Source organism: Amblyraja radiata, chromosome 19, assembly GCF_010909765.2.
Source record: "Amblyraja radiata isolate CabotCenter1 chromosome 19, sAmbRad1.1.pri, whole genome shotgun sequence".
NCBI classification, from domain to species: Eukaryota; Metazoa; Chordata; class Chondrichthyes; order Rajiformes; family Rajidae; genus Amblyraja; species Amblyraja radiata.
The window spans coordinates 12013144-12031882 of NC_045974.1; the positions used below are offsets into that span (position 1 = coordinate 12013144).

Below are 18739 nucleotides of genomic sequence, written 5' to 3' on the forward strand. Positions count from 1 at the left end.
TATTTAAAAGGAATTGTGGGACAACTTTTTCACACAGTTTGTGGAGGGCATATGAGAGTAATATCCCTCTGCGGGGCGGAGACGGTGCTCCGGTGGCTGAGGCGGCGTTCTGGCGGCGGCGACCTGAATCCGGGGCTCGGCCGCGGGCCAGTGGACGACATCGTCGGGAGCTCGCAGGTCACAGGCTGGTGCCTGTTTTCCGGAGCTCCCGCGGCAACAGCTGCGTCCGCTGGACTGGAGGGCGGCAGCTTCGACCACCCCCGGGATGCGGAGCTTGAACCGCGGGACTGATTTACCATCGCCCGGTGGGGTATCGCCTCAGCGCAGAGGGAGAAGAGGAGGGAAGAGACAGTAACCCTAAGACTTTTGCCTCCATCACAGTGAGGAGGTGCTTGGTGAACTCACTGTGGTGGATGTTAATTTGTGTTTATTGTGTGTTGTTTATTATTACATGTATGGCTGCAGGCAACGACATTTCGTTCAGACCGAAAGGTCTGAATTACAAATAAAGGATTCAATTCAAGTAGTTGAGGAAGGTACTAAAACAATATTTAAGAGATATTTGTACAGGTACATGGAGATTCGAGGAATATGGGCCAAACACAGGCAAATGGGTTAGATAGGGCATGTTGGAGGACATGGATGAGTCGGACCGAAGGGCCTGTTTCCGTGCTCAGATAAGGTCCAGAACCTGTTAAACTGCTTTTAGTGCTGTGGTAGAGGGGTGAAAATTGGACGTTTGAAGGACTCCTCAATCTTCTTAGAATAAACATCTTTCACCATCAAAATAGGTAGAAACTGCTTGAAACCTCATCTGAAAAAAATACACTCCTCTTTACAGTATTAAGTTTAAGTATTAGGTTACCAGGTGGCTTGAACCAGCACCAGCAGCTTGCTGCATTCGAGATACTAGACCAGACTGACACTAAACATAGTTGTTCTGGCCATCATAGAGTGTTGCCAACAAGCAAATTCTCTGGATTCTCATCCCCCTCAAGTGTAATGATAGTGATCAGAATCATGATCAGAACTTTCTAAAACACTGGTGGTGGGGCTGTCTCTGACATTGCTGACAATCCCCTTGGGTGCAGTTACAACCTCTTATTTGCGATGAAGCAAATGACTGTCTTGCTTAAATTGCTGGGCACAATCCAAAAATGCAACTCACAGCAGCTGTGAGATTAAAATACAAGACAATGTCTATGCTTTTAGACATCTGTTGAGTCAATTTGCTCAACATTTCTAATAAAAGGAACACAGGATGCTCCCAAGTATTGGCCACTTACCACAACTCTGTTCAGGCTGCTTCACTGTAAGATGATCAAGTGTTAAACATTCATTCTCTTGGAGCAGTTGCATCGATGCTTTTCAGATTATTATCCTTTGTCCTATTCTGACATTTATGACCAATTGCCTAGAGGTTTAGACTTTAGAGATCCAGGCCCTTCGGCCCACGGCGACTAGCAATCACCCCCTACACCAACACTATCCTACACACTAAGGACAAATAACAATTTGCAGAGACCAATTAACCTACAAACCTGAGGTACACAAAAATGCTGGAGAAACTCAGCGGGTGCAGCAGCATCTATGGAGCGAAGGAAATAGGTAATGTTTCGGGCCGAAACCCTTCTTCAGACCTACAAACCTGTATGCTTTTGGAGTGTGGGAGGAAACCAGAGCACCCGGAGAAAACCCATGCTGTCACAGGGATAACGTACAAACTCTGTACAGACAGCACGAATTGCCAGGATTGAACCCGGGTCTCTGGAGCCATGAGGCAGCAACTCTACAGCTGTACAGCCAGGTTGTACACCAATTGTGTGGAAAGCCCAAACAGGCCAGAGATGTGGTCATGAAGGCAGAACCCAACAGTTGATCAAGAACAAAAATCCTATGTAACAACAATAGGACAATGTAATTCTTGCTTGAGTTAATGAAACGATTACTACATATGGATAACTCCATACATATCAACCTTATCTCCTCCAACCTTCGTGGGGAATCTGTGAACCATGGCACACTATCCAAATGGAAAGACATATAAATAAATATTCGGTGCAGGGTTTTGTCTGATGCCATTCAACTTCCAAATTGACTTTTACTCCAGCCATGAAGTAAGGGCCTATTTCCGTGCTGTATCTCTAAACTAAACTAATCAAGTAGAGTAACACTCCAGTAATCCGTGATCCAATGATTTGGAATCCCAATGGTTTGGCATTTGAATCACAATGGTGATTACCTCCTCCTCACCAGAGGCCGGGTTCCTGTAATCCCTTCCAACTCACCGGGGCCCAATATTCCTGCCCTCCGTTACAACTCACAGGGCCTTCGTCCCCGCGCTCTCTTCAAACTTACCTGATTTTCTGGAAAAAGTATTATAACATTTGAAAAATAGTCATTAAAAGTGGTTTGGGATATAACCAGGAAAAACTTTAACTTGATGGGAGAATCCGAGAATCTGACACCACCACCAAATATTGAGTGTACTGGATTATTGAAGTTTTCCTGTACATTATAAACTGAGGATAAACTCGTTATCCAAATGTGAAGCAATGACACTGTCTAATTTAACCCAATCATTGATCATCGGTAAACCGTGTACATTAGCTATGTTTGAACAGTAATATTCTCTATTTATGAAACAGGAAGACAAAGAGAGAGACGTAAAGACAAAGGGAGAGAAAACATTAGCACTGTGGAACAGTAACATTTCCCAACCACAGACCAGTGATGTTACCTCTTTGAGGAATGTAAATACTAATTTGCCTGTGTGTGTTATACACACACACACACAAACACACACACGTGTGTGTGGGTGTGTGCAGGAAAGAACTGCAGATGCTGGTTTAAACCGAAGATAGACACAAAAAGCTGGAGTAACTCAGCAGCATCTCTGGAGAGAAGGAATGGGTGACATATCGGGTTAAGACTCATATATATATATATACAGTATATATATCTATATAAATATATATATACTAGACCAAGTGCAGAGCCGTTGGGTCTGCTCCCCCAATGGTGTGATCCCCCAAGCCAATATTCCACCATGCACCCGTCTCCTCCAATGGAACTGAAGCCGTTCCCAAATGTAAGATTCCAGCACTCCCCTGCCTCCCTCAGCAGTGGATTAAAAAAAAAATCCAATTGCACCTCCCCTGCCTGCTGCAGCAGTTAAAAGTTCAGAGTGTTCCTGTCTTGCTTTGTTTCGAAGTGTGTTGGAAGCTGAAATGGCTGCTTGTATGGGTGAGAAGCCAGTTTATTTGTGAAATACTGGGGGGTGGGGGGGGGGGGGAGAAGGATGTGATTAAAAACGTGTACTTAAACACGACGAAATGTAGTGAGGAGCGGATACTTAGAAAGAAAAGCGAAATCTCTACCGAAATGGAAACGATCTCGGAGATTGAGCGTCTGGATCCGGCGTGGCAAGGAATAAAAGGAAGAAATGCAGCCGGCAGCCGTACATGTAAATGGAGCCATTCCGATTGGACATCTGCGAGCATCGGCCATTCCGATTGGACATCTGCGAGTATCGGGCACGAATCAAAAGGCAGAAAGGCAGCCGGACGGCAGCCGGACGGATGGCACGAGAGTTTTATAGATATAATAATAATAATAATAATAATAATAATAAATATAAATATAAATAATAACAATATATATATATATATATATATAAAAAATATAGAAGATAGATAGATAGATATATATATATAAATATATCTCTCTCTCTCTCTCTCTATATATATATATATATATTTATACATACACATATATATACACACACATTTATATCATGTATATAAGCACATATACATACACACATATATTTATACACACACACACACATATATATAATATATACATATATATATATATATGCATACACACATATATACACATACTCACACACATAAATTATATATATATATCTATATATGTACACACACACACACACAAACATACACATAAAACCAACAATAAAAGTGCAAGAAGACAACACCAACGACAAAAACAACCTGAGACTGTAACTGTGAAGAAGCACGGCCAAGACGGCTGCTCTGTCAGATGGCCAGGCCTGGGTGGGCAATCTGGAACTAATCATGCGGCCGATCAGGTGTCAGCCAGTGGATAATGAGGACAAAGACCAACGTCAGCTCTGCTGTGGTCATCAGCACGTGGACCGGCAGTCAGGGAAGCCGTCAATCTAGTCAGTCAATTGGAGAGAGTTCACTTGGCCCTGACCGAGTCTCTGTGGAACATTTGAACATGGTAGCTGTCAGCTAAGTGATGGATCTGACAGTGGAGGTTCAAGTGATTTGAAAATAGAAGAGCTTACGTGATGTGTAATAAAGCAAAATCTTGGATAATTTGGCATTCAATTGTTCAGAGATCCAGATGATTTAGCAGTTGGCTTATGCTTTAGTCTGGAATGTCTGAAATCAGCAAGCAGGTTGTGTGTTCATTTAGTTCATTGTCACGTGTACAGAGGTACAGTGAAAAGCTTTTGTTGCGTGTTAACCAATCAGTGGAAAGACAATACACGAGTGCAATCGAGCCATCCACAGTGCACAGATACATGATACAGGGAATAACGTTTATTGCAGGATAAAGTCCAGTAAAGTCTGATCAAAGATTCTGGATTGTGGCCAGGGATGGGATCTGGACTCTGGGCAGGGTGTTTGGCTGGAGCCAGGGTTAGGTTCAGGCTCAGGTAACAGGTAGGTTTAGTGGCTCGAGATAGGATCCAGAGTGCTTATGTATTTCACGTATCCTTTGAACACACTGGGTTCACTGGAGGATGCATTATATTACTGCATAACACATTAAGAACATTTGAAATGAATGTCTGTTTTGATTTAATAGATGTAATATTCAATAATCTGGAAAATTCCCAGGTGCAGCAACATCAAAGTCCCAAGGCTGTTGGCTGAGTTATACTGGTACAGGTAATTGCAGGTATTTGTAGAAGATATAATACATGGACCTGAATGTAGCCATTTAATTAGAGCAACACAGTGGCGCAGCGGTAGAGTTGTTGCCTGACAGCACCAGAGACCCGGGAACGATTCCGACTATGGGTGCTGTCTGAACGGAGTTTGTACGTTCTCCCTGTGACCACGTAAGTTTTCACCGGGTGCTCCGGTTTCTTCGCCTGTTCCAAGGACGTGCAGTTTTGTAGGTTAATTGGTTTCGGTATAATTGTCCCCAATGTTAGTGTATGGGTTGATCGCTGGTTGGCATGGATTCTGTGGACCAAAGGGCCTGTTTCCACACTGTATCTCTAAAGTCTAAAGATTCACGGTTGTCTAGCTTGTTTTACACTGTTAACTTAAACTTCCTTCAGGGACAGCATGGATGGAGAGACTATGTCCTGAATGGTGAAGTGGGAGCAATAACACGTTCAGCAAAGACTGTTGATGACTACCATTCAGTTGATGTGGGGCTAGAAGCTTCCTTTCCATCTGTACATGTTCCACAACAGTTTTTGTACCGTGGTTCAGCAGACATGTGCTCAGATGGATTTCTGGAAAATCTGGATGTTTCTGCTTTAAAATACATCCGAGAGTCGTGATTAAAATTGTTCGAAAATGTAAGCGCCGTTGGATACAGGATATATAGGGTTGCCACTGAGAGTATGTTTTGTGTCACCACAACAACACATTAAATCAATAAAACTGTCATGATTCCACCAGGGAGACTTCGAAATAAAAACCATAAGAACATTAAACCAGAAAACATGGCCAGTTGGGCCACATAACTCACAAAAACAATAGCCGGTATTTACAGTCTATATAAACTTTAATTGAGAATAATGGTTACTCATCAGTACAAGTGATTAGTTGATACCAGAACAGGTATGATAAATCAGCACAGAGCTAATGTTTACTTCATCTACAATACCTGTATGAATTAATGATCCCATAAAACCATATATCAGTTGGTAAAAAAAATGGCAGTCTGTGCTCCCAGTTATAGGAATCAGAGCACTCTCAGTTTAATAAAAGAGGGTGTAAAAAGAACCTTTTTTTTGCATTTCACTGTAATCCCATGCACAATGTCACATACCACTTCTGGTCCGAATATAGTTTATTTCAACAGTTAAAGCCATTTTAAAATCAAAACACTGCAGATACTAGGAACCTGAAATAAAAAACAGAAAACACTGGAAACATTCGGATGGTTAGGCAGCATCTGTGGAATCTGTACATTTTGAGAGTATCATCAGGTTAATTTGAGGATAATAATAATAATAATAATACATTTTATTTATGGGCGCCTTTCAAGAGTCTCAAGGACACCTGATGTTGCCAGGAAGTCACAACTGAACATAAACATGTAACTTACAGCTTTGAAATTAGCATGGGGGTAACACTGCCCCTATGCTTGAAACAATTTACTTATCTGGTAACTTATCAAAGTGTTAACAAAGTACAGTCATTTTGCAAATTGACAGGTAATTAATTCCATTATGAAGTTGTTCAGTGTAGTACTGAGCTGTTATTGGGAAGACAGTGGACAAACACTTCAGTGTCTCATCATTTGAAGGAAGTCCTTTAAATGAGTGGACTGAGGTATTTTAAACAAATGCATCGTGTTAATACCCCACCACAAAACTGAGGTGCATTTTACATTGTGTCAACAGACTTAATAATAACAAAGGTGCACGGAATGGGATTGTTGGAAATCAAGCCAATTATTTATATACCTAAAAACGAGGCACAATTCCTTCACAACTGATTATCAAACACAACCAGCAAATCAACAGGGAAAAATATAATGTGTTTTAGGAGACCCTTCTGATTTATTTATGTGTTCAGAAATCGGTTGTAACAAATGAATTTGATCAAGAAATACTTGAATTGAAAGTGAACAAACATGTGACAAATGAACCTTCAGAAAGTAAATCTAGATGACAGAACTATGGAGTAACTAAAATCAGAATAACTAATTTAGTTCATATTAAAAATGACAGTGTGCAAAAAATCCATTGTTACTAAAACTACTGAAGTTACATACGACATACCTTAGTGCCTAGTTCTGCATTATTACTGACAAAGCTTGAAGAGAGCATGAAATCTAGGAGAAGAATCTACCTCTATCTAGCAAGATTGTGCTAAGTTTCATTCAAAAGCTATTACTCTGTTTTAAAGCATGAGATTGCACTAATATTTTACCCCGCTGATTCAACACCATTTGCGTTACTTGCAACAGTCACACATTCAATCTTAATTGACAAGTGAATCATAAATGGACTTTAAATTCCTCACACAGCACCAACATGTAACACTGGAAATTTTATAGACAGTCAAAAGCGTTAGCTATTTTCAGGCGTTTTGGCAGCTGCTGCAGCACTTTCTACACCGATTGGAGTTTGTGCTCATCTCTAAGTGTTTGATATCATCGCTGTATTTACTGGTATAGCAACAAAAACGTGGAAGTGCTTAAACATTTAGTTATGAACATGTTGGCATTGAAACCCTGTAGTATAATCCATGTTTCTCAATGGAAATCCTATAGTTTTAGAGTCATACAGCATGGAAACAAGCCCTTCGGCCCAACTTAGCCCATGCCTCATCTACACTAGTCTCACCTGCCTGTGGCCCCTATCCCTCTAAACCATTCCTATCCATCTACCTGTCCAAATGTCTTTTAAATAATAGTATAGTATTTGCCTGAGTTACCTCTCCCGGCAGCTCGTTCCATATAACCACACATAACCTGTGTGAAAAGGTTGCTCCTCAGGTTCCTATTAAATCTTTCCCCTCTCACCTTAAACCTATGTCGTCTGGTTCTCGATTCCCCATACTCTAGGTAAAAGACGCTGTGCACTCATCCTATCCCAAAACCAAAATCACTGCATTGGATGATGCTGGGTGATTCTGAAATTATTTGTGGTCTCCTCTGCTGCTTCAGTTAAATGAATCCCTCCCTCACCCTCATGCAATGTTACTTTTGCAAGATGGGCACTTCTCTGTTTATTTAAATCACATTATATTTCATTCAAAAAATGATCTGACAACTTACCATGTGCTGTGATATCATAAATGGATGTGCAAAAGGTCCATTGATTGAACACTAAAACCTTCTCTTGACAATTACTGACAAGTTTATCTGAACTGAAGAAATAGGAGTAGGTGATCTGCCCTTCAAGTTTGCTCCAACCTTCATTAAGAGCATTGTTGATTTTGTGTTACCTCAGCCCCAATATCCAACCCCACAATCTCCTGATATCCTCAATGCAGGGAAATCCACTTATTCTGCTTTGAACAAAAATAGCGATGGAGCTCCCACATTCCTCTGGGGTACTGAAGTCCAAGGTTCATCATCTTCTCCTCATCTCAATGCTAATTCTCAAGCTGAACACCCTGGTCACTAGTCTCCTTCAGAGAAAAATTATCCATGTCTCGAGAAATGTGAAGTAACCATCTCCACACGACAGATCCAAGGCATTAGAATCGTCAAGGATTTACTGTTTTGTAATGCCCTGCATTAAGCATAAACTTACCAACATTTTGACATTGTAGGGACCTTATTTTAATTTACCCTTACAAGTTAGACTGGTGCATGATAAATGGGATGTATTAACTACTGCTAACTCACTGACCTTCTCCAACTACAGACAAGATAACTGGTTAAAATAAAGATAAGGTGACTTTGATTTAAAATCCAATGAGCTGTGTTGCAGAATAAGCTTCCTAAAGTGGTGATGGAAGTAAGGAAATGCATCAGGGAATAAGATTTGTAATTGTCAAGGGATTTGGAGGGCAGCGGAGAAAGAGCAGTGAACAGACAATGCATGTAGTCTTTCAGAATTAGCACAGGCTTGATGGGTTTTAAGGTCTTTTTTGTTGACGTCTTAGATCATCAGACCTGCCTATTGACCTAGAATGAAGGTAATGTCAACCTGTGTGATGAAGGCCATTCTTTGGGAGCGTGGAAGCAATTCCTCAGGAACTGTTTGGGAACTGGGCAAAGCTACAGAATGAGGAGGCTGCCAAGTTAATGAAAAAGGACGAGGACAAACTGTTGGCAATTAAGGAGAATACACTGCAGATGCTGGACATTTGAAATAAATGTAAAACAGAAAATACTGGAAACACTCAACACGTCAGGGAGCACCTACAGAGAGAGAAAAATAGTTAATGTTTCAGGACAGAGACCTTTGGTTTCCCTTTCCACTGATTCTGCCAGACCCGCTGAGTGTAATCAACCAATTAACAGTGTTGGCCAAAGAATATAAGGATGCCTTGCAGAATTTTATAAACACTGTTGAATCTCATCTAATTTTCCAAGAAGGGTGGTTAACAAAGAATATACATTAACATTTTAAGATTTATATTGGAATGTTGCTTTTTCAGTATAAATCTACATACAACTTAAACAAATTGATAATGGAGTATAAATGTAAAAAATCTATTTGCTGATTACAGGGTCTGGCTTTGAGTATGAAACTACTGTCATCCTACTTAGAACAAGATTGTAGGATGTCTCAATGCCAGCATGCACATCACGGCAACTAAAAGATGCAGCAGATTTCAAACACCCAGAGTGTGCACTTCTCTAAAGGAAAATGTGGCCTGATAACCATAAATCTGCAATCTATTGTATGTGTTATGACCGCTACTCTAAATAGAAGGTTCTCATTCAAGGGAGATTGGCTGCCTTCAACTCTAAGGAATAGTGCTGCATACAGACACAGTACATGACAAGGTTAACCTTCCATTCATTTTTTTAAAACAACCAATGCATTCATTGTCTAGTTCACTTAACTGTTTTTTTGTTAAATGTTAAAGCACCTATGTGTGGTGAATTCTATTATTTTCCTCAAACTCTAAGCTATGGTATTTTGTCACTGGTAGCCGCGCCATTAGATCAAATCATGCAACTGCCATAGATCAGTGTAAGTGTTTATATAAGGCAGATTGGAACAAGTCAAAAGAATTCCTTTGATTCACTTCCAATGTTATGTTTACTTGGTATTTAATGGGGGCGGGTGGGCAAGGTGGGTGGTGGATGGGAATAAAGTTCCTTGATGCCTTCTGTCCATGAGAAGTATACAATAAGTCTTTCAAATTCATGTTATATTTGGCTTTTGATGGTACCAGAGATGTCTGCAGCGAGCAACGATCTTTACAGGCTTGAGACGATTCAGTCACCTCACGGAGAGCTCTTTACCGATATACAAAGAAGGTAATATTGGCTACAATCACAGCTCCAGGCAATTGATGACACCAAGGATCAGGCCAAAGCTAAGTAAGATGTAGGAGATCTTCACAGTGACTCCTGGATCTGAGGGTTAAAGAAGAGAAATAAAATAACTAGGTGAACGGGAAAACATCTTGCATTTCAAACATAATATTGATCAGATATGAACACCTATCCATGTTTTAAATACTTTACACTTTATATCAATCACGACACATCATTTGATGCAAAGGCCAGTCTGCCCCACAAAAATAATTTTCAACCTTTCCAGCAGCAGAGAAATTAAGCCCGTAGATCCTTAACTGACCTGAGACTGAACACAGTCGTGAAAATGAAAGGCCGGGAGATTACATCAAGGTGGAATCGAATCCTGGATACAGTAACTTTGAATGCTGTCTTCACATCATAAAAAGGATGTGGAGGTAATAGAGAAAGTGCAGGAAAGAATTACGGAGGATACCAGAACCGAGACATTATAAATAGACCAGGACTGTGAATGACCTAATGGAAGATGTTACTCCTGTCTAAATCAGACTAGGCATCATAAATAAAATGTAGTTTCTCAAACCTTATCCTGGACCTCAAACTCTCCTCGACAAGAGTTTTGAATCTTTACAGAAGACCAAGTTGGCAAATATGTGGGATTATTCCTGCCCTGTTTCCCTGGTTGAATAGGCACATAAAAAGGGGGTCTGATTAACTTATAAGTAAAATGCCTGGTTGTATTGGCATGCAGTGCACAGTTCCATGAGGTACAAGGCCACTGGTCAGGTAGTGACTGTATGACATACACTGGAGTCAGTCTCTTGGTTCCTACAGCCTCCTTGTCATTCAGTTAGACCACATATTCCTGTGGCTTGGTTATATTTCTTGTTTTTCTCAAAATCCTGGCGCTTCTTCTGATCTAACATCTCCAACTTTTTTTATAATTTAGACTTTAGAGATACAGCATGGAAAAGGGCTCTTTAGTCGTCGCCGACCAACCATCCAACCAGGATAGCACTATCCTACACACTGGGTATAGTTTAGAATTTTACTGAAGCCAATTAGCCTACAAAGCTGTACGTCTTTGGAGTGTGGGAGGAAACTGGAGCACCCGGAGAAAATCCACGCGCTCACAGGGAGAACATGCAAACTCCGCACAGAGAGCACCTGTGGTCAGGACCGAACCTGGGTCTCTGGCGCTGTAAGGCAGCAACTCCACCGCTGCGCCACTGTGCCGGTCCAAGTTCTTTTGTGTAAGAAATACTTCTTGAATTAGCTTTAAATAGCCCAGTTCTAACCGTACAACTTTTACTGAATTCCCCACTAGGATAGTTTATCAGTATCTAACTTATCAAACTACCGGACAGATACAATCACCCTGTTTCCATAATGTTTCGACACCTCTTTCACTCAGAGATCATGGACTTCCTTTACAGACTTTCCCCCTTGAGGCATTGTAATATAACATAAAGGAATATTCCAAACTAATGACAGAGGATTTCAATGTTATTATCTGACAGATGCCATCAAACAAGCCTGTGATCAAATCAGATGTGTTCAATAGCCCCTGTGGATTTTATGAAGTGTGCAATATAAATAAAATGTAAGCAATATTTCTTGCTGTCTAACAATTAGCGGCAAATGCAGATGGTACAAGAGGTGACCATAATATACGGCATCCAATATTCTCATCATTAGCTATTTCCAGGGACTTGTGGCCCAGAACTGGACAATATATTTCTCCCATGCATATGAGATCACACCGAAAGAGCTAAGTTACGGACTTGATCTTGACTGATGTCCAGAGGTTAAAAATAACGGGTGACATATAGAGCATGGGATTAGATAATAATTCATAGAATAATATTTGAAATACCAATTTGATGTGGCACATTAAGTCCAACTCAACAGACCACTGTAGATAATGCAAGGCAGGAACAAATTATTAAAGGAAACGGCTCAGAGGCACTTCATCACAAAATGATTAATGCCTGGAATACGCTGAAGGACAAATGTTCAATGACAGGCTGCATGTTGGGGCCTATGGTAGGTTTGAAAAGGTGGGCTGCATTAACTTCTCTTATCTGGGCTTATCTTTCTGTAGAACATCCTGTTCTGCTTTCGGAGAAAGGGTTTTCATTCATTAGGGCTCTGTTCTCACAGGGTGGCAACAAACTTAATTAAATATTTTTCTTTTAAATACAGTCTTTCATAGAATTTAAGTTTCATAAGTTCTTGGAGCAGAATTAGGCATTCGGCCCATCAAGTCCACTTGGCCGTTCAATCATGGCTGCTCTATCTTTCCCTTTCTCCTGCCTTCGCCTGACACCCAAAACAACGTTTCAACCCAAAACGTCACCCATTCCTTCTTTCCAGGGATGCTGCCTGTCCCGCTGAGTACTCCAGGTTTTTGTGTCTATCTTTGGTTTAAACCAGCATCTGCAGTTCCTTCTTACCCAAAACACCAGGGTGGCAGGTGGAGGGGGGAAGAACTGTCCCTGAATACAATGAACTGATTCTGTTCTTTCTAAAACTCTTAGCTTGGGCTCCTTCTTGCCACGGGCAGCATGGGCATGGTAGTCTGGATCTGTAAGGGAAGGTCTAAGTCCACATATGAAGTTCAATAAGATGTAGAGTTTATCCTATTAACAAGGATATTTCCCATGAATACCACCATTGTTTCTCAAATGCACATGAATGTTAACTTGTATTTCTTTTGGCAAGTGGCAGATTGGAGGAACAAGGGCAGCATTGAGAACACTCTTGCTTATTATTCCATATTTAAAGTACAAACGATCACAACCACGTGAAATAAAATAGGCGATGAACTCTCTGAAAATGCTGAACATTTACTCCGGGACTGCATTGGAAGTTTATTTTGTTGTACTAACCTCAAACTTTACCTGGTGCAGGATGCCATTGCTGAATGACGTAACTCTTTTTGAGTCTGGGATAGAAATCCACCCACGTTTGCAAGAGGGAACTGTGTAACAGGGCAATATCTCCTCTCATGGAGAGCAAAACTGTATTTACTTTGCTCCTCACAGTGGCACAGCGATAGAGTTGCTGCCTTACAGTGCCAGAGACCTGGGTTCGATCCTGACTATGGGTGTTGTTTAAATGGAGTTTGAACGTTCTCCCTATGACCGTGTGGGTTTTCTCCGGATGAACAGGTTTCTTCCTACATTCCAAAGATGCACAGGTTTGTAGGTTACTTAGCTTCTATAAATTGTCCCTAATGTGTAGGAGAGAACTAGAGCACAGGTGATTGATGGTCGGCACGGTCTCGGTGGATAGCAGGGCTTGTTTCCACTCTGTCTCTCTAAGCTAAAGCAAACTAAAGAATAGGTCCTAGAGTCTTGAAATAGTAAACTTAGGTCTTGACCACAATGACTGGAAAATTTCAAAGCTTTGGGGCGTTCCACCCACCCTAAATTTCTTGCTAACGTCAATCACAAAAAGAGATTGCTTTATATTACATTGTTGCTCAGAGATCCTTCCTTGACCAGAGGGTCCATTTCCCAGCCCTCTTGCACTGATTTCATTTAAAGACCACCTGCTTTAAATAAATACAAGATCATTCATTTTTTCATTCCATATTGACATATTACTGAGATTTATTTAATATTTCCATGCTGTCACAAATCATATTTTTATGTGGATCTATAATGTTGTTTTTGTTTGAGGTACATGCGATAAACCAGGACAATGGGAAACTGTTGACGTTCAAAGAAAACATAGCCAATACCAGTGTTGCCTTGACAAAGACAAATTAAACTATAGTTCCTCGCAACAATAATTTATTTCAATTGTTATGACAGACCGGTGAAATGGATCATTGACTGTTGCTATTAAACCGTGAAGTTACAGAAGTTGATCCTCCAACTAATCCACAATGCTATTTCCAGCACAGTGTTGGAACCTCTGACCGGGTGGGTAAAACTCCAGCAAGAAATTGGTCACATTTGGGATACATTTTCTCGCAGTCATAATGGGGCTTTACTGAGATTTGAGGCAAGAAAATGCACAATGCAGACAAACCAACCAGGGGTTATAGAGATGTACGGTACCACTGACATTGGAATCTTGAGTAAAACACAAAGTGCTGGAGTAAGTTGATAGCATCTGTGGAGGGAATAGATAGAAAACGTTTTGGGTCGAGACTCTTATCCAGACACTTCATTCAATGATACTTTATTGTCACATGTACGTTGGTATAGTGAAATGTTTTGTTTTGCAGACAACCGGGTAAAATCATGTAGCAAACCTCACCCGGACAGTACACAAGTGGCGCCATGTTTCTGGTGCCGACAAAGTCAATTCCCTTCACAAGTACTGCCTGACCTGTTGAGTTACTCCAGCACTTTGGGATCTTAAAGATATTGTCTTAAGCATCCAGTCACAACATTGTGCAGGAGAGACACAGACAAGCCTAATGTATGAATTTGAAAGTTGGAATCCTTTGGCAAACCCCAAGAATACAGCATTGCCATAATTACAAAGCAAAATGTGTGCAGCTTCGTGCGAAACAAAACTTGTGGAAAGATTCTCAACAAATTTTATAGATGCCACAGTCCCATAATCTGATACAATAACTTTTCAGCATGACTGACATTGGACTTGGCAGCATTCCACGTAGTTAGAAGCACTTCTGCAATGAGACAGCTTTTACTCTACACACCAGTGTCCGACAAGCTGAGAACAAATAGTTTAGATTGGCTGCTTAGCCACAAACTGAAGACACTCGCAGATGGCTGTCAGCTCCTTGCAACAGGAATTTACTCTAACTGTGATGATCTACCAGTGAAATTTGCTCCGATTTTTTTCTTGTGGCATTGCCTGCAGAAAGTATTTTAAAGGAAACCATAAACATCTCCATTAAACTTGTCGAGTACGTATCGCCAGTCTCAGCCTGTCAGTCAAGGGGAAATGTCTTCATTAAAGAACGGCTCCTTCTCTGGTATTGAGCTTGCAATCGTCCCTTTATTTTGACTCCATATTGATTGATGATGTGAGATGCTGGTTGGTAGCTAGTTGTTGTGAAATAGTGAATAATGAGGTTGCTATGCATGCACCAGGTGACTGATTGGTCGGCCAAAGTAAACGAGGTCTTACCTTTCTTCACATCCCATTTAAGAGATTGACAGAAGGTATGCAGGGCGGCTTTCAATAGTCACATCTAATGCAGTGCAGAAACAAATGAAACCCAGCCATTTCCACATGGCAGCACACAGCACTTGAGTGAAGCAACAAAAGTAGCTCAAGGAGATAAATGTCAGAAATGTCTCAGCTTAAGGAGACCTTGCCATACTGATGTCTTTCACTTTTCACTCACTACTGACCAGCATATTAAAGTTCCAGCAAAGTGCAGGAAATTATGCCATTATCATCCATTCCTTTACAATATTCCCATACAATGGTTTAATTATGGCATGTAATTTAGTTTAGTTTAGAGATACAGAGTGAAAACGCCCTTCGGCCCACCAATGATCACCCCGTACACTAGTTCTATATTATCTCAGTTTTGCATCCAACACACTAGCGGCAACTTACAGAAGTCAATTAACCTGCAAACCTGTACGTCTTTGGAATTTGGGTGGAAACCGAAGCATACAATGGAAAGCCACACAGCCACAGGGAGAACATGCAAACTCCATACAGTCAGCACCCGTCAACTGGATCAAAACCCGGTCCCAACTCGACCACTGCGCCACTGTGCCGCCCATGATTTAAGGAACATAGCACAGGGACAGACCACAATTACTGCGCTGAACATGGTGTCATTAATCTAATCTCTGCCTGCATGGAATCCAAATCCCAATATTCACAGAATATCCATATGCTAATCCAGAAAGCTCCTGAATATTTCTCTATGGCTGTAGAAACCAATGGTCCAAACCAGTCTAAGATAATAATCCAAATGTACTAATTTCCCAATTTCTCCAGCTTCAACTCTGATCAGCTGTGCTCAGGCCTCTAGTCAGGGCAAGGTCATTACATCTGATCTATATCTATCCTTGCTCAGACAAAGATCGATCATACAGGAGAAACTCAGCGGGCGATGCAGCATCTATGGAGCGAAGGAAATAGGTGTTGTTTCAGGTGGAGACCCTTCTTCAGTCTGAAGAAGGGTCTCGACCCGAAACGTCGCCTATTTCCTTCGCTTCATGGATGCTGCCTCGCCTGTTGAGTTTCTCCAGCATTTTTGTCCACCTTCGATTTTCCAGCATCTGCAGTTTCTTCTTAAACAAGGTCAATCATACACTCACCAGAGGTTTATACAACTGCTGTATAACATAACATCAACCCCTTTAGCTGAATTTATTTAACATTGACTTATTCAGCATTAAAGTTAAAACACCTGACTAATTTAAGGACTCCTGGAGATGTTTATTGATGCTGAATTTGTGTTCTCTAGTTTTGTAATCATTAAGTAGAACATTACATTTCTTAAACACTATTCATGCCTCATCTTTGTAAAAACAACCGCTATTTTCCCTCTCAGCTTCCATCTCCCTGGTGAGAAAAGTCTTTGTTCATTTTTGCTCTTCCTCTAATCTCAGATCTCTTAACATCAGAATTTACATCAGAGCGAGGGGATTGTCAGAGAGCGAGAGGACCGTTGAGGTGTCGGAGAGTCGAGTGAGAGCCGTCGGACAGCAAGGAAGATCGTCAGAGAGCGTGGAGGGCCACCGAGAACAAAGGGGGGACCCGGTGGGGGGGTGGAAAAGGGCAATAACAACTAAGAGAGACCCAGAGAAGGGGGGCAGTTGCTGCCACGTGCAGCAGCAGGCAGTAAATAGGACTGTTTGGTGAACTTCGTCTGTGCTAAAATGTGGCGACATTTGTGTACTGCCTTCGTGAGGTCTGCTATGTGATTTTACCGGGTTGTATGCAGAACAAAGCATTTCACTGTACCTAGGTACATGTGACAGTAAAATGTCATTGAATCTCTGCTATCTATTTCTGAACTTTCCTTGACGTGTTTGTGTCCTTTGGAGTTACAAGCAATATTTCAATTACACTTCCATCAGAGATCTCCTGTGTCATACAGTAAAGTTATACAGTCAACCAACTGATGCAACCCTTATCATTAGAGACACAGTCCTGTTTATGTCAGAATTTCTACTATGGATTTTACTGTGATTACTTAAGTATGTTCAATTCTAAATGTTGATTAAAATAGCAGCCACATCCTGGCAACTAAATTTTTAAACAAGAATGGGGATTGGAAATATTCTCACCCATAAAGTCATCCTCACTGCAGTTACTGCAGAGGCAAATTTATGCCTTTTGGCCTGAAGAAGTACACAAAGTGCTGGAGTAACTTTGCGGGTCTGGCAGCATCCCTGGAGGACATATGCGATGCTTCAGGTCGGGACACTCTTCAAATTTTGCCCTAAAGCTGGTTTGCCAAGACCTTTCCAGTCTAGTATTATCCTGTGTACTTTGTGCAAGAGCAGGGATGTGTTTAATACATATAAGCACTGAGTTTCCACATTCGTGTTCATTAAGAACATGTCATTTCACAAAATACAAGTGCCTGGGTGGAAATGAACCAGGGCTAATTGGTGTCAGGGCTCCTGTTCTCAAAGAGAAGCTAAGTATTAATTTAGACTGTCTCCGTGGTTCATTGAGGGGGAATGACCAGTAACTTGCCTGCAAGGAATTTTCCACTGGTTCTGAGATGGCAACATGGACAATCAGCTTAAAGAAGCAGGGTGACATAGGGGGATGCAGTGTCTCTTTCAGGAATGCCTGATAAAATCTAATCTGTTTTGCTCCAAGTTGGAGGCGAATGAAGGCCAAGCATTGCCTGCAATAGCAGATCAATACAGTGCTGGTGAAATATTTCATTGCACTGGCCTACCAATTTAAAAAGCAAAACAATGCAACAAAATTGCTAGATCTAATTTTTATGTAATATTAGTTCATTTCTCATTACTCGGCTTTGATAAATATTGTAAATTGTCCCTAGTGTGTAGGTTAGTGCTAGTGTACGGGGTGATGGCTGGTCGGCGTGGACCTGGTGGGTCGAAGGGCCTGTTTCCATGCTGTATTTTTAACGTCTAAAGTCTAAACGTACACAGGCAGTGATGTTCAGTGAAGCTGCAAGTCTCTTATCGAGCAACATAACAGCAGATAGACACAAAATACTGGAGTAACTCAGCAGGCCAGGCAGCATCTCTGGTGAAAAGGAATAAGTGATGGATCGGGTCAAGACCTATCAGTCTGAAGCATTTTGTGTCTATCTTCAATGTAAATCAGTATCTGCAGTTCCTTCCGAAACATAACAGCAGTGTGGATATGTTTCCAAGTTCAAGACAGTGTGCACATTTGACATTTTCTGCTTTTATTGCAAGCAGTGTGTTTGTTTTTTTCAACCGCTATATGGATACGGGGGTTTTTGCTGCCTGGGACAGATTTATTGCCCATCATAAACTGCCCTTGTGAAATCCATGATAAGCCATTAGCTTGATGAATAAACCTTCCTTGTGATATGGCTCCCATGAAAGTGCTACCTTACAGGAGGTGAGGATCATGG

General features: G+C 41.2%; 1 protein-coding gene across 3 annotated transcripts in view; it reads right to left on the minus strand.

Annotated features, from left to right (window-relative positions):
* Positions 1 to 8886: 8886 nt before the first annotated feature.
* The window catches only part of cntn1 (contactin 1), a 455514-nt gene continuing 445661 nt past the window's right edge, over positions 8887 to 18739 (minus strand). For 2 of the 3 annotated variants that reach the window (XM_033037676.1, XM_033037677.1), the window contains one exon: positions 8887 to 10293. In XM_033037676.1, the coding sequence (XP_032893567.1) occupies positions 10211 to 10293 (83 nt within the window). In that variant the 3' untranslated portion in view covers positions 8887 to 10210. The remainder of the gene's footprint in view (positions 10294 to 18739) is intronic. The other variant, XM_033037678.1, reaches the window with a different exon arrangement.